General features: G+C 35.5%; 1 protein-coding gene across 2 annotated transcripts in view; it reads left to right on the top strand.

Moving 5' to 3' along the window:
- Tfec (transcription factor EC) overlaps positions 1-13,261 on the top strand; it is a 77,162-nt gene extending 63,901 nt beyond the window's left edge. For both annotated transcript variants that reach the window (XM_004658565.2, XM_045160800.1), the window contains 4 exons: positions 2-58; positions 5,074-5,149; positions 11,142-11,289; positions 12,124-13,261. In XM_004658565.2, coding sequence (XP_004658622.2) covers positions 2-58; positions 5,074-5,149; positions 11,142-11,289; positions 12,124-12,501 — 659 coding nt within the window. In that variant the 3' untranslated portion in view covers positions 12,502-13,261. The remainder of the gene's footprint in view (position 1; positions 59-5,073; positions 5,150-11,141; positions 11,290-12,123) is intronic.
- The last annotated feature ends 733 nt before the right edge of the window (positions 13,262-13,994 follow it).

Raw genomic sequence — 13,994 nt, 5'->3', positions numbered from 1 at the left:
GAAACTGACACAAGAGCTTTGGCAAAAGAAAGACAGAAGAAGGATAATCATAACCTCAGTGAGTACCCTGTCCTTTTCTCCAAACAAAATCAATACCACAGGAAAAGCATGGGGATTCAAGTCTGGGTTTGTTGTTGTCATTCCATAAGTACTTGAAATTGATGACTGAAATTTATTCTGCATGCTCATAAACTTGAGCTATTTTTGGATCTCTCAAAAAAGCTACTTGTTTTTCTAAAAAGAGACAACTTGAACTCTCTCCTTGAGTCTCCATTCCCTAGGAGTCTGGGATCTACTGAGATGATGGAATTTTGTTATGTTTGGTTATGCTCACCAATTAAAGATTTACAGAAATAAATTAACTATGAGATGCCCTTGACAGTAAGAAACACAAGTCCAGATATTCAGTTAAGTTCTTCCTCCTGTCTTAATGATATGTTATCTGAAAGGCATTGCTAATGATGTAATATGGAAGTCTTTAGGCTTCATTGGTCAATCTGACTGTGATAACAGGTCACGTGAGATAGAGAAATATAAGCAAGACAAGTTGAAGAGCAGCAAGGCCAAGAATTGTAGTCCTTGATTATGTTTTCATTGCTTTGTTGTGTCAAGTGAGCTTGACTAATTCTGTGTAAAGCTTTGGTTGTTGTTGTTGTTGTTGTTCTGAGAGCCAAAACAAAAAATTGATAACAAGGAGTAACAAAAAATAATGAAAAAGTAAAAGCCTAAGGTAAATCAGCAATCTCCTGGAGCACAGTAGACTGAAACTGATTCAGCATGTACCTGTGATTCCTGCATCCTTGCATAATACACTTGCTGCATTAGGGTGGTGAATCAGCTGACTGTGAGCTGGCATGTGATTTTAAGAATCCCCACTGCAATGATCTCAGATTCTCATAGACCTTAATGGCAGAGCAGATAACTTTGATTTATGTTACAAGATAAGATGGACATGAGGGGAGAGGGCCAATGACTGGCAGAAGTAGCTAGTACACCAAGGAACTATGGAGTTCTCACAGGAAACCTGATCCTTGTTCTTCCCTTCTCTCCTAAATATCTGCATCTTAGCAACAGGTCACTTCCTGTAAAGTATGGTAAAATCTAAGCTGTGCCTTATCAAGGCATTTTGTAGTCTGGATTCTCTTGCTATGTCATCTTTCTGTTGAAGGGAATCAATATTTAAAAATGCCATAGATTTATAATTGTAATAAATATAAAACAACACTTAAAATATAAATTTGTGAAGTAATCACAAAAGTACAAAGGTGGCTCCTTGTTGCAGTCAGGTTTGCCTAGCTAACAGAAATCACCCAACCAAGAGCATCTTGTGGGGCAAAAAGGGTTTATTTTGGCTTACAGGCTCGAGGGGGAGCTCCATAATGGCAGGGAAATTGATGGCATAATTAGAGGGTGGACATCACCTCATCACCAACATCAGATGGACAACAGTGACAGGAGAGTGTGCCCAACACTGGCAAGAGGAAACTGGCTATAATACTCATGAGCCCACCCCCAACAATACACTGCCTCTAGGAGGCATTAATTTCCAAATTTCCATCTTCTGGGAACCTAGCATTCAGAACATCTAAGTTTATGGGGGATTTCTGAATCAAACCATAACACTCCTTTTATTAGATTTCTAAATATGTAAAAGTATTAATGAACTTAGATAATTCTAAGTACTATGTTCCATCCTTCCTCAAGGCTGGAAAGCCAGGAGTGAATTTAGAATTCTCAGTGACCTCAATGACCTCATTGGAGTTTGGAATGTCACTTTTCAGCTGACTTTGCTTCTATTTTCCATTTCTTGCTGCTAATCGCCTCAAATACTCTGCCTGATAGATTCAAGCTTAATGCATGCACACCTCTGCAAAAAAAAATTTACCTTTTGACTATGTAAGCCTAGGGGAATTATGTTCCTCACTCAAGAGAATAGACTGCAAAAAATTGCCTGCACAAGCTGTGGAAATTGGCCCAGAAAACAAGAAGGAATTCCCTGTGTATGTTAGAGTGTGTGTGGTCCAGCAGGATTCTCTTGCCCTTGTGGCTGCCTTGCTCAGAGTGATCAGATCTGACCAGAAGAGGCAAAAATGGCCTCAGAATATAGTAGGCCTGAGTAGAAGCCTCCTTTGCCCAGATGTAAGGACAGATTTGACTAATATGTCATATTGTTGTGAAGATAAAACCATATAGCATATAATAATGTAGTAATTCCTTAAAACATGACTCAGATATGAACAACATTGATGACCCCACATTGTAAGTAATGTTTTAAAAATTTATACATAAAAAGCTGGAGAGATGGATAAGCAGTTAAGGTGCTTGCCTGTGAAACCTAAGGACCCAGGTTTGATTCCCCAGTGCCCACATAAGCCAGATGTACTAGGTGGCACATGCATCTGGAGTTCATCTTCAGTGACTAGAGCCCATGGTGTGCCCATTCTGACTTTCTCTATCCCAAGTAAATAAATAAATGAAGTATTTTTAATAATTTTTTAAATTTATTTAAATTTTTATTTAAATAAATTTAAATTTTATTTTTACTTAGTTAAATTTAAATAAATGAAATATTCTCTATTTCAAGTAAATAAATAAATGAGATAGTTTTAAAACATTTATACATAGAAACTAAAATGAGTAAAAGCATTTCTGAAAGTCTGCATAAGGTGAAATTGAATAAGAAGTTTTGGGGCTGGAGAGATGGCTTAGCGGTTAAGCAATTGCCTGTGAAGCCTAAGGACCCCGGTTCGAGGCTCGGTTCCCCAGGTCCCACGTTAGCCAGATGCACAAGGGGGCGCATGCGTCTGGAGTTCGTTTGCAGAGGCTGGAAGCCCCGGCGCACCCATTCTCTCTCTCTCCCTCTATCTGTCTTTCTCTCTGTGTCTGTCGCTCTCAAATAAATAAATAAATGATTTAAAAAAAAAAAAAGAAGTTTTGAAGAGGGCTGGAGAGATTGCTTAGTGGTTAAGGCATTTGCCTGCAAAGTCCAAGAACCCAGATTTGATTCCCTAGGACCCATATAACCAGATGCACAAGGTGACACATGTGTCTGGAATTTGTTTGTAGTGGCTGGAGGCCCTGGTGTGACCATTCTCTTTATCTGACTTTTCCTTTCTCTCCTCTTCTCTCTCCAATATGTAAATAAATAAAATATTTTTAAAAGTTTTGAAGAAACATGTTGATATTACCCATTTTGATGTGGAGCCATAGCTGTGAATCATAGCTATTACTTATTGAATTTATACTATAGCAAATAATATGTTTGGACATTAAACTATGAATAAAATCTCACTGCAACCTAATTATATATTTCTATTAGCTTTACAATTGTTTATTTCTTCCTTATGTGGTATTATTTAACTATTTTTGAATCATATTGAATCATACAGAGATAGTAGAATTGATGTAAAGGTGAATACTATTTCTCAAAATCAATTAATTTTAATTTTAGATGTATTAGTCCTGAAGATCAACCCCGTTCATGGTTTTTTTGATTGGAGATGTGGTTCATCATAACAATTAATATTCTATAATGGCTCCCTATATTACTCATTACAGGTCTTAGTCCCCCAGAGTGCATTTTTCCATATGGCATCTTCCTACTTACACATCCCTGAGTACTTAAAACACATTATTCATGGAAAAGCATTATCCATAAGTATTTTGGTAGGAATATAGGCTGGCCTTAGAGTCAATACAGGAAAGCCACCATATATGTGACACTTCTTGAGTAGTTACTATATATACAAAATTGCCATAAGTCATGAATGAATGAAAATATAAATAGGACTGTCTTGAATCTATATCAGTCCTTCTCAGATTGTGGACCTTGTATAGATATCAGCCACCTGGGGCTTGTCAGAAATGCATTTTCTAGCTACAAAAATCAAAATATACAGGTGTGAGGTATAATCTATTTAACAAGCTCTCCAGATATGTCTGATATAAACTACACCTTAAAATATTGATCTATTTATTATTAAAGCTTTACATTAGAAATAATTAATTGCTAGTGCAATCTACATTTATTTAGCACATTTTCTATATGCCAGGCTCTGTGGGTTTTTTTTTTTAAAGTGAGTAATGAGGGGTAGGGGCGGTGGCTCCGTGGTAAGAGTGCTTGCTGCATAAGCATGAGGGTCTGAGTTAGAGCTCTGGTACCTATGGAAAAAGCGACACATGCCTGGAACCCTTGATGCAACAATGACAGCTCCTGGTTCAGTGAGAGACTCTGTCTCAAAGAAAAATGAGTAATGAGATAGGACCTGTGAGTTGATCATATATATAGCTATAATGTGCTGAATATACAGCATACATGAGAAGAGCAAATCATGTTCCACAACCTGAGATCAACATAGAGAACAATCAGCTCCTACCAAATCAGATATCCAGAGACCCAGAGGCTCCCAACATATCATCACTGAAGCAGACCAAAAATGAACCCAACGTGGATCAGGGAAATTTTGTGGAAGAGGGGGCACAAAGAATGTCAGAGCCACACATTGGGTCATGATACACAGAGACATTTCTCCTATCCATAACTGTGGGTTAACTCCAGAATGCATGACCCATATACCTCACCAAAGAGGGGCCAGGGGGAGGGGTTAGGACATGGACGAACCTAACAAGGGTACCAACTTGACTGTATTCACTGAGTACAAAACTAATTAATAAAAAATTAATTAATTAACAAAAATAAAAATAATAAGACAAATTGACTGGCAAAATATTTATATGTAGCTAACCAAACAGGATAAATATGTGGGGAGATACATACACACACACACACACACACACACACACGTATGTATATATAACATATGTGGGTGGGTATCATATAATAACTCAAAGAATGAAAAAAGTTTTAGGGAAAATATTTTTAATATTACAAATATAATTATGTATTTATATTTCTAGCATTGCAAATTCTACTGTTATTTTATCATTTAAAATACTACCTATTGACTAATGAAACTATTTTTACTCATTTCTTAAAAAGATTATTAAATTCACAGCTGACCAAAAGTGTACTGTGCTTTAATGAGAATAATCAATAATATTTTTCCTTCATAGTTGAAAGAAGAAGAAGGTATAATATTAATTACCGAATCAAGGAGCTTGGCACTCTTATTCCCAAGTCTAATGATCCGTGAGTTGAAAATCATTTATGCAATAATATTATAGTTTCAATACCCCCACAAGTGCGTGGGAGGTAAAATGGGAGGACAGATACGATGACTGAGAAACTAAGCAATTTACAGCTAAAATAAAGCTATTGCTGGTCTAACTTTCATGTATCTTTCCAGGATGGTGATTAGAAAGCTTCAAGTCTGTTTCTAGTGTTATATTTCTGAGAATAAAAATGAAAAGCTCACTAGTCAGTTCATAACAATATTTCAAGTTCAATGATTGTTATGGTTACCTTCGTGTTGCTGGGACAAAAAAACTTGATCAAAAAACGGCTGATGCAAGGAAAGGATTTATTTTGGCTTACATTGTTGAAGGGAAGTTTTATCATGGCAGAAAAAGGATGGGCATCAATTCTTGTCACAGCAGCTGGCAGAAAGCAGCAAGAGAAGGAGCTGAACTCTACCTGGCTATGACACCTGTAAGTCTGCCCCAACAGCACATTCAGTCCTACAAGGCTCAAGCCCCCACCCAAATTGCCACCAGCTGAAGACCAGGCATTCAAAACACAAGAATCTATGGAGAATATTTGACTACAGTGTTAAAAGCTATTTATTATACTGACTGGGATACTCAGTTTATTGTTATAACATTTCTTCCAATGTAATATTTGTGTTTTTGAAAATGGAATAGTCAGAATTTCAGATGTGCCCAAATTCTGGAGATATACAGGTAAAAAGGGGGAATTATAAAAACTTGTTGATTGATAACCAGGTTTGTAGTGCAAACAGGGTTAAATAGACTGTTAAATGTTATAAATCTTAAGAATTAGTAAATCAACAATCCAATTTAGACTGTGGAATGCATAAAATAAACATACAAACACCATTCATAGCATAAATTATGATCTGAAAATGGCCACCCCAAGCACACAATTATTCATGGTCCAGAAATGTGGGACCTTGATGGAGTGATATCTTGATACCTTGATTGAGTATTGAATGTATTATTTCCCTACAGCTCAATTTCATAATTGCCTTGAAGCTTAAATCTGTGTGATTTTTTTAAAAGCTGCATGATTTAAAGGAGTACAGTATTCATCCTCATAAGCCTACCAGACAATGCAGGCTTCGAGTGTGAGTGGCAGAGTAGCTCCAGATAGAAAATAGAAAGAGTCCAGGCCTGATTAGAGTTCTGCTCATCATCTTTCAAATCTGCTAACTTCTCTAAGAGTAGGACTTTTTCTGTTAGCCTTTCCTATAGTGCTAGGGGTTATGAGAATACATCATAAATTATAAAAATTGTATGAGGAATCATGTGACCTAACATATTACAGATGATTTTATCACTTAAAGATTACTTTAGATTAACTTGTTATGTAGCATAGCAGAAAGCACGATTGTGTGTAACCGTGTCAAGCTCTGTGGTCCTTGCAGTCTGTATTGCAGTTACTTCATATTGTCAGTATAACCCAGTAGCATACATAGCTTTTCTGACAATAATCACAAAATAGACTTAAGGCTATCTTTGTCTGGACTGGTCTAGAATATGGAAAATAACTTACCATAGATCATACCAGAAATAAAATGTAGCTGAAAAAACTTCATTATAAGTGTTCTTGAGTCTTCTTCCCTTCCTTATGGAGCTCAGATTCTTCTGAATCTCAGAAAGCAGGGCCATTATTAGTCTTGATTCTGTTATGCGATATTTAGGCAAGTAACATGAGGTTCTAAGTTGAAATGCCTTGAACAATCACATAGTGAAGATGTGTGTTTATGTATGTTTGACATGGGTAGAGAATCTTGAAGTGTTATTCTAAATACCCAAACACTGATTCTTTTTTTTTCTTTGTAATACATTTCATTGCTTGACTTGCTATGGCCTTGCTTATCACTTTAGGGTTCTTCAGGGTTCAGCAGTGTGAATGCCTTGGTTAATATAGAATCTAGAATTATATATAATATAGAATAGAAAAGTGGGCTACCTGAGAAGTAGTGCTTGGGTCCTTGAACTGAAAGAGTTATCATGTATTCTATAACACTATTTGGAATCATTTGTTAAATCTCCTGCTGTTCATACAGATAATCCAAAACTTTTTTAAAAATTACTATAGAAAGATAGTGGGGCTAATACAGAAAAGGCAAGTTTCAGTTTGGAGATGGGAAAGTGAGTAAAGAACTGGTGTCACCATGTTACTATAAAAGCAACATGAAAAGGTTCATCAGAGAGCAAAACAGATCAAACCAGAAACTACTTTAATAAATTTCAGACTAATATTTTTGCATAGGTGACAATAACCGTTAAAATGATTAAGAATGCTTCTTTTAAAAGATAAGAAAACACATGGATGTGGTGGCTCATAGCAGTGATCTCAGCACCCTAGACACTGAGGCAGGCATGCTACTCAGTGTTTAAGGCCAGCCTGGACCACATACTGAGTTTTAGGCTATTCTGGTCTATGCAACCATACTACTTTTAGAATAACAAAATAAAACAAAGCCAAAATAATCCCAAGTTTTCTTTACTTTTTTAAAAATTTAATTTATTACTCTGTGTCACAGGATTAGCTGCTTGGGATCCATCCTGTTTTGAAGGAGCTTTGCCTTCTTTTTCCTTCTCTTAAGCCCTATAAGATATTTCTAAAGGTTTTTTACCTTCAGATAAGAGAATTTTTGTCATAATAATTAATTTATCATGAAGCCAATCAAATTAAAAAGACAGACAAAGCTGAGCTATGTTACATGTCATGGTATGGGTAATAGTAACATCTGCTGAAAACTGTTGCATTATTTTGCTGATAGCACATCTAGTTACAAAATAAAACAAACTTCTTATGAAAGATTCATTTGAAACAAACAAGAGAAAGACACAGGCTTGTGGAAAGGCCATCCAGGGGAATGAGTGCACCTGAGCTTGTTTTCTAAAAGTCAAATGTTCTTAGTTACTGAGGAGTGCTTCAACTCTGAGGACATTTGCAGCTGATGATGCATTTAAACTTTAGGGTAGGAAATAAGAGTTAATACCTGAGATGACAAATTCAGTGAAGTTGCTATTTTTATGTATTAGTAACACTGAGGGCTGGAGTGATGGCTTAGTGGTTAAGGTGTTTGCTTGCAAAGTCTTAGGACCCAGGTTTGATTCCCCATTACTCATGTAAGCCAGATGCACAAGGAGGCACATGAGTCTGGAGTTTATTTGCAGTGGCTGGGAGCCGTAGTGCACCCATTCTCTTCCCACTCCACCACCTCTCTGCCTCTTTCTGTCTCAAATAAATAAATACTTAAAAATATTAAATAAAGCATTGACAGTAGATGGAAAGATGGCTCAGTGGTAAGGATAGCTTCCCATGCACACAAGAAGGCCTAAGGTGTATTGAAACCACTCATGTCTGATTCCACAGCACCCACATAAATAGCTGGCATTGCCAAACACATGTAACCCCAGCCCTGTGAGGAGCAGATGAGAGAATCACAAGGTCTCATGCAAACAGTGAGTTCTAGTGTCAGTAATAGACTGTGTCTCAAGAAACAAGCAGATGAGCAATGGTGTAGGAAAACCTCATGTTTTCTTCTGAGCTGTACACACACAAGCAAGTGTTGTGTGGATCTTCATACATACCCTACATGCACCAGACACATTCCAACACACATACCATACCACACAAACTACACACACACACACAAAGTAAGTTCAGAGACTTATATGTCTTTGTACCTCAAAATAATGGAGTGAGAAAGGAAAATTATACAGAAAAACTATAGTGGAGAAGTATAATTTGAGAGAAATGTAATTTAAACATGTTGTATTTTCTGCCTTTAAAAATATTTTATCTATTTATTTGACAGAGAGAGGCAGATAGAGAGAGTGGTGTGCCAGGGCCTCTAACCACTGCAAATAAACTGCAGATTCATGTGTCATCTTGTACCTCTGGCATTAGGTGGTACTGGGGAAATGAACTCAGGTCCTTAGGCTTTTCTGACAAGTGCCTTAACAACTAAGCCATCTATACAGCCTATTTTGTACCTTTTAATTTGAAAATATTAATGCTTATATTTAAGTGGATGAGAATACCTAAGGTGAGAAGTGTACTTACATTTTCCATAGTTCCTCTTGATGAAATTCCTACCATAATTTATATATTGGCACTTCTTGCTTTGCATCCAGGCTTTGAGCTCCACTCTCCCACTCTCATTTTAAGTTCATCAAAGAAAAGAAAAAAGCCAGTGTTGACATTCTTTATTTATACATTCTTATTAGCTTATGATTTTAGGATACCCTCATATTAATTTAAAATGTTTTAAATGCTGAGGTACTTGAAATTACCTTAGAGAGAAGCAAAAATCCCTTTCCATATAGAAAACAAAATATCATAAGAGCCAAAACTTGTATTTTCAAACGCTTCCAAATAGGGAAAACTTTTGAAAGCAGTTTGAACAACATCACGTAAATTGGAAGAAGTGTTTTCAGTCACTATTTTAAAGGTATGTTTTAGATCAACAACACAGTACTTTAGGCTTCAAGGTTGGCTAGGACTATCTTTCTCTACCATTTAGCTTTTCTGAAGGAATGAAACCAAATTAAGGTTCCATAAGGATCCAGCTACTGCTCAGAGTTACACATTCATAGAGAGAGGCATGTCCCAGTTACAGATACTCTGTTGATTCAGTGACAAAACTAATTTCTTTTCAGTTTATTTCACAGGGAGATGAAGCGTAGTTAGTAGGCTTGTCCTCAGTAACCATGATGGACCTAGCAAACTGAATAAAGCACTTTCAAGTCAGCAAATGCTGATAGTACTCAGGTCTGCTAGTGTAGATGATGGCTTAATGAGGCCCTAATATGCCTTTGTACCAGGAGGTCAAAAAGTACATCTTCCTTTAATTGTTACATGACATGGTCACCTAACCTGAACTTCCTTAGAGTGAGACATATGCCATTCTTTCTTCAGCTGTATTCCCCACATTGGACCCTTAATAAGTATATTATAATTTCACAATATGTTAATGAATTTTTATTAATTATATAAACTAAAATATGCATAATATATTTTAGACCATATAAACCAAAACTGTTTTCAGGGAAATATGAATATTTCCTACACTCTTAATTTATACTGTACTCAAACCATCTCAATACTAATTTGAAAATTCACCGAGGTTTTCTAACTACTCTGATTAATGTCTAGCAATTAGGCTCTTCTTATTCTCAATGCATATTAACACTTCTCATGCAGTATTGCATTCATCAATTTATGTTTCCACACATTAAAATCTGTATTAGCCTGTTCCATACTTCCATACCTGTGTTTTAACATTTTTCTACACTATAGCCTAAAAGAATTGCCATCAATGTTTTCTAGTTCTATTTATCATAAACTTATTTAAAAACTCATTTCTATATCCATCTTGAAAAGAGAACTTGATGTCATTTGTGGAGGAAAAAATAATCAAATGGTTAGAAAAATTTTGCTCTATTGCTTAAAGCAATGTTACCCAACTCTGCTGTGTTTCATAATTACTCAGGAACAACATTCAGGAGATACTCTATTTTTTTTTTCTTAGAAACAAAAGCAACCTTTTAGGAAATAGGTTACAAGATTAGTGCATTTGAAATGATCTTAAAAAATTTAGGCTTAAGTCATCAGTAATGTACATTCCTTAGTTCATTAATGCAGAAACACTGCACATAGATTTTAATCTTAGAGTTAATAATAAAAGCAATTTTCACTAAAAATATAAAAACTGTAATGGTAGAATCATGATATTGCATTTAGCTCTCCCACAAAAAGTCACTTTATTACTTTCTTTTGACACTTATTTTCATTCTGGGATTAATTTTACTATATAAGGGCTTCTTAACTATTCTATTAAAATTTCTATTCAGAAGCAATAATATCTAAGAGTGAATAATAGTCATGTAAATCATTATTTCATATTAATGTAAAAGATTTTGTAAGTTCTTATGAATTCTGCTGACATGCACAATTGTGAAAAGGTTATCTCTTCGTTCTTCAGTGATACGCGCTGGAACAAAGGAACCATTCTGAAAGCGTCTGTGGAGTACATCAAGTGGCTACAAAAAGAACAACAGAAAACCCGGGAGTTAGAACACAGGCAGAAGAAATTAGAGCAGGCTAACAGGCGGCTCCTACTCCGGATTCAGGTTTTTATAAGAACTTTGCCATGAGCTGCATGGCGAGTGTATGACTGGCATGTCGTTGGTTTTATTCACTGCACTCATTTATATTTTCCTTATTAAGTTATTTTTCTTTCTGAAAGATGATTTTATTACCTTTTTGAAGTTCATGAGTTGGGTTGTTTCAATTAGATATTGATTAGAAATCCAGGATCAAGACGACTTAAGATATACATATAATGAATGACAATTAATTACCAAATCAGAAAATAAAACTCATTTCATAAATACACATGATATTATCCTAGAAAAAATACTGAGTATTTGCTTGGTAGATAATATTGGACACTAAATTATTCGCATCCCTTTCATTGCCTTTGTAACATTGCTATGGGTTTCATGGCCTCCAGGCAGATCATACCAGTTTTATTAAGTTACTTCTCATCTGTTCATGTGACATAAGATATTAAAACATGGGCTTTTATAACTCTCTTTCTATCTTTTTTTAATGCAAGCATGCATAGAGCCAGGTAAAGCATTTACCCTGTTTCTATGAAATGGTCTGGAATTATGATAAGAAATTAATCAGGAGGGAGAGATACAAGATTTTTCACTATGTCCATATATCACTATATTGTTATTGAAGCCACTATGGGGGTATCGTATAGAGTGAAGAATTTTACAGAAAATAAGAAAATCTTTTTTTAAATTAGATATTTTTTTCTGGGTTATATATAATTTTTAATGGTTAAGTGCACTAATAATTTGTGTTACTGAGGTTGTGTTCTACTTCTGATTTAGTGTCTAGAATTAAGTCTGCCTCGCATTGTGTTATTTAATGATTTTTGTTGTCCATTGCAGGAACTAGAAATACAGGCTCGTGCTCATGGTCTGCCAGCACTGGCTTCACTTGGATTGGTTGATTTAGGTGCTCACATCACCAAACAGCAGACCCACCCTGAGCAAAATTCTGTAGACTATCCTCAACAACTGAATTCTTCTCAGGGCCCAAGCCCAGAGTTCTGTGGTCAAGCAGTGGCCTTCTCTGATCCTTTGTCGCATTTCACAGATTTATCATTTAGTGCTGCTTTGAAAGAGGAACAAAGACTGGAAGACATGTTGCTGGAAGACACAATATCCCCATTTGGAATGGACCCTCTGCTATCCGCCACTTCCCCTGCGATTTCTAAAGCAAGCAGTAGGAGTAGCTTTAGCTCAGAGGAAGGTGATGAGTTGTAAGACATAAGCAGGCTCATTTCATCAACTGCGAAGCAACTTTATACTGGTGCTATGCCATTAAATTCTGGGTTTCCTATACTTCTTTTGTTTAATTTTGTACAAAGAATATATTTTACACAAAAGAATGATTAGAAGCAATGGAAGAAATCATTGTAAGAAGAAACCTGAACACTGAACAAGGACTGAGGACCAGAGTAATGTTTTCTTAATTTTTCCCAACATTATTTAGATTTCATTTTTCTAGAAATAAGTATAACATGAAAATGGCTCTGAGGTGATGTTTTAAGAGCAGGGCACAATGAGATTTCATTGGGACTCACAGCCCTAAAATGTGCACTGACTGAAATATACAGCTCTGTGGTCATTCCCTTACTTATTTTATTTCACCTCTTACCACACGAGTTTTGAAGAATACAAGCATCAGATCTGATGATTTTTGCCTTTTTATTGTGTGGTGGACATGCTGTCTAAGATTCAAATATTATAGGGAAGATACTTTTAAAATATCTTTTCTGTCACATTGCAATTGAAAACTCAACCTAAATAAACATGATTTTTTTTTCAAAATGAAATATAGGACATTTATAAAAATATTTTCTAATACTAACTCCTAATTCCTTCAGTCATTTCAATAATACTGGTTCTGAAAATTATCTTACATGTTTTTGTCTCTATGTTCTGTTCAGAAGGAACATGCTGAATGAGTTCCTCCAGAATGCAGTACTGAACTTTAACATTTCACACAAACACATGCACACAATGCAGGTATTATGGATTATTTTTGTTTAGTTTATTCCTTCAATTTTCTGATCAACAATAGAAATTACACTTCAAGTTCTCTTTGTTTTCAAGAAATGTCAGATAAATCAATTTCATTGATTAAAATATAAAATTTCTCCTTAGTAGGAAAATTTGTCAAGTATTTAAAATTGATCATCAGCTCCAATGCTGGATGGAGATTAGTTACTTATATACATTTTCTTCACATTGATGAAATAATCAAAATTGGATTGCTGACTAACAGTAAAGCAGGAAATGCACTTGATTATATTCTTCCCTGAGTGGAGGATAAATTTCTATTCCCCATGGTACTTAGTGTGCCCTGTGATATGGCTGCTCTCTTACTATAACAATAAGCAATGTAGCTACAGTGTTTCTTTCACAGTTTTATGTCTTGAGCGTTTTGTGAACTTTGGGAATTAATTCATTACACATGTTGCACTGGAGTCAATGAGCAATCATCAGTAAATCAATATTTGTGAGAGAACTCAGAACTATAATGGGTCTTGTGGAATTATGTAGATTAGAAAGATCTGATTTTAATATTGGGTAGGGTGAGCAGTCAAGATCACACGTAAAGAAACAACAAAGGGAGAAAATATATATAATTAAAACCTAAGCAAGCTGTAAAATTGAAAAATTCAAAGAAAATGAAAATGATGGCCCAAGTTCAGAGGAAATGCAAATTTTAACTTCAGTTTTAAAGACTTTTT

Source organism: Jaculus jaculus, chromosome 10, assembly GCF_020740685.1.
Source record: "Jaculus jaculus isolate mJacJac1 chromosome 10, mJacJac1.mat.Y.cur, whole genome shotgun sequence".
NCBI lineage: Eukaryota > Metazoa > Chordata > Mammalia > Rodentia > Dipodidae > Jaculus > Jaculus jaculus.
The sequence above is the reverse complement of the archived record's forward strand: the minus strand, read 5'-3'. Positions and strand labels throughout refer to the sequence as shown.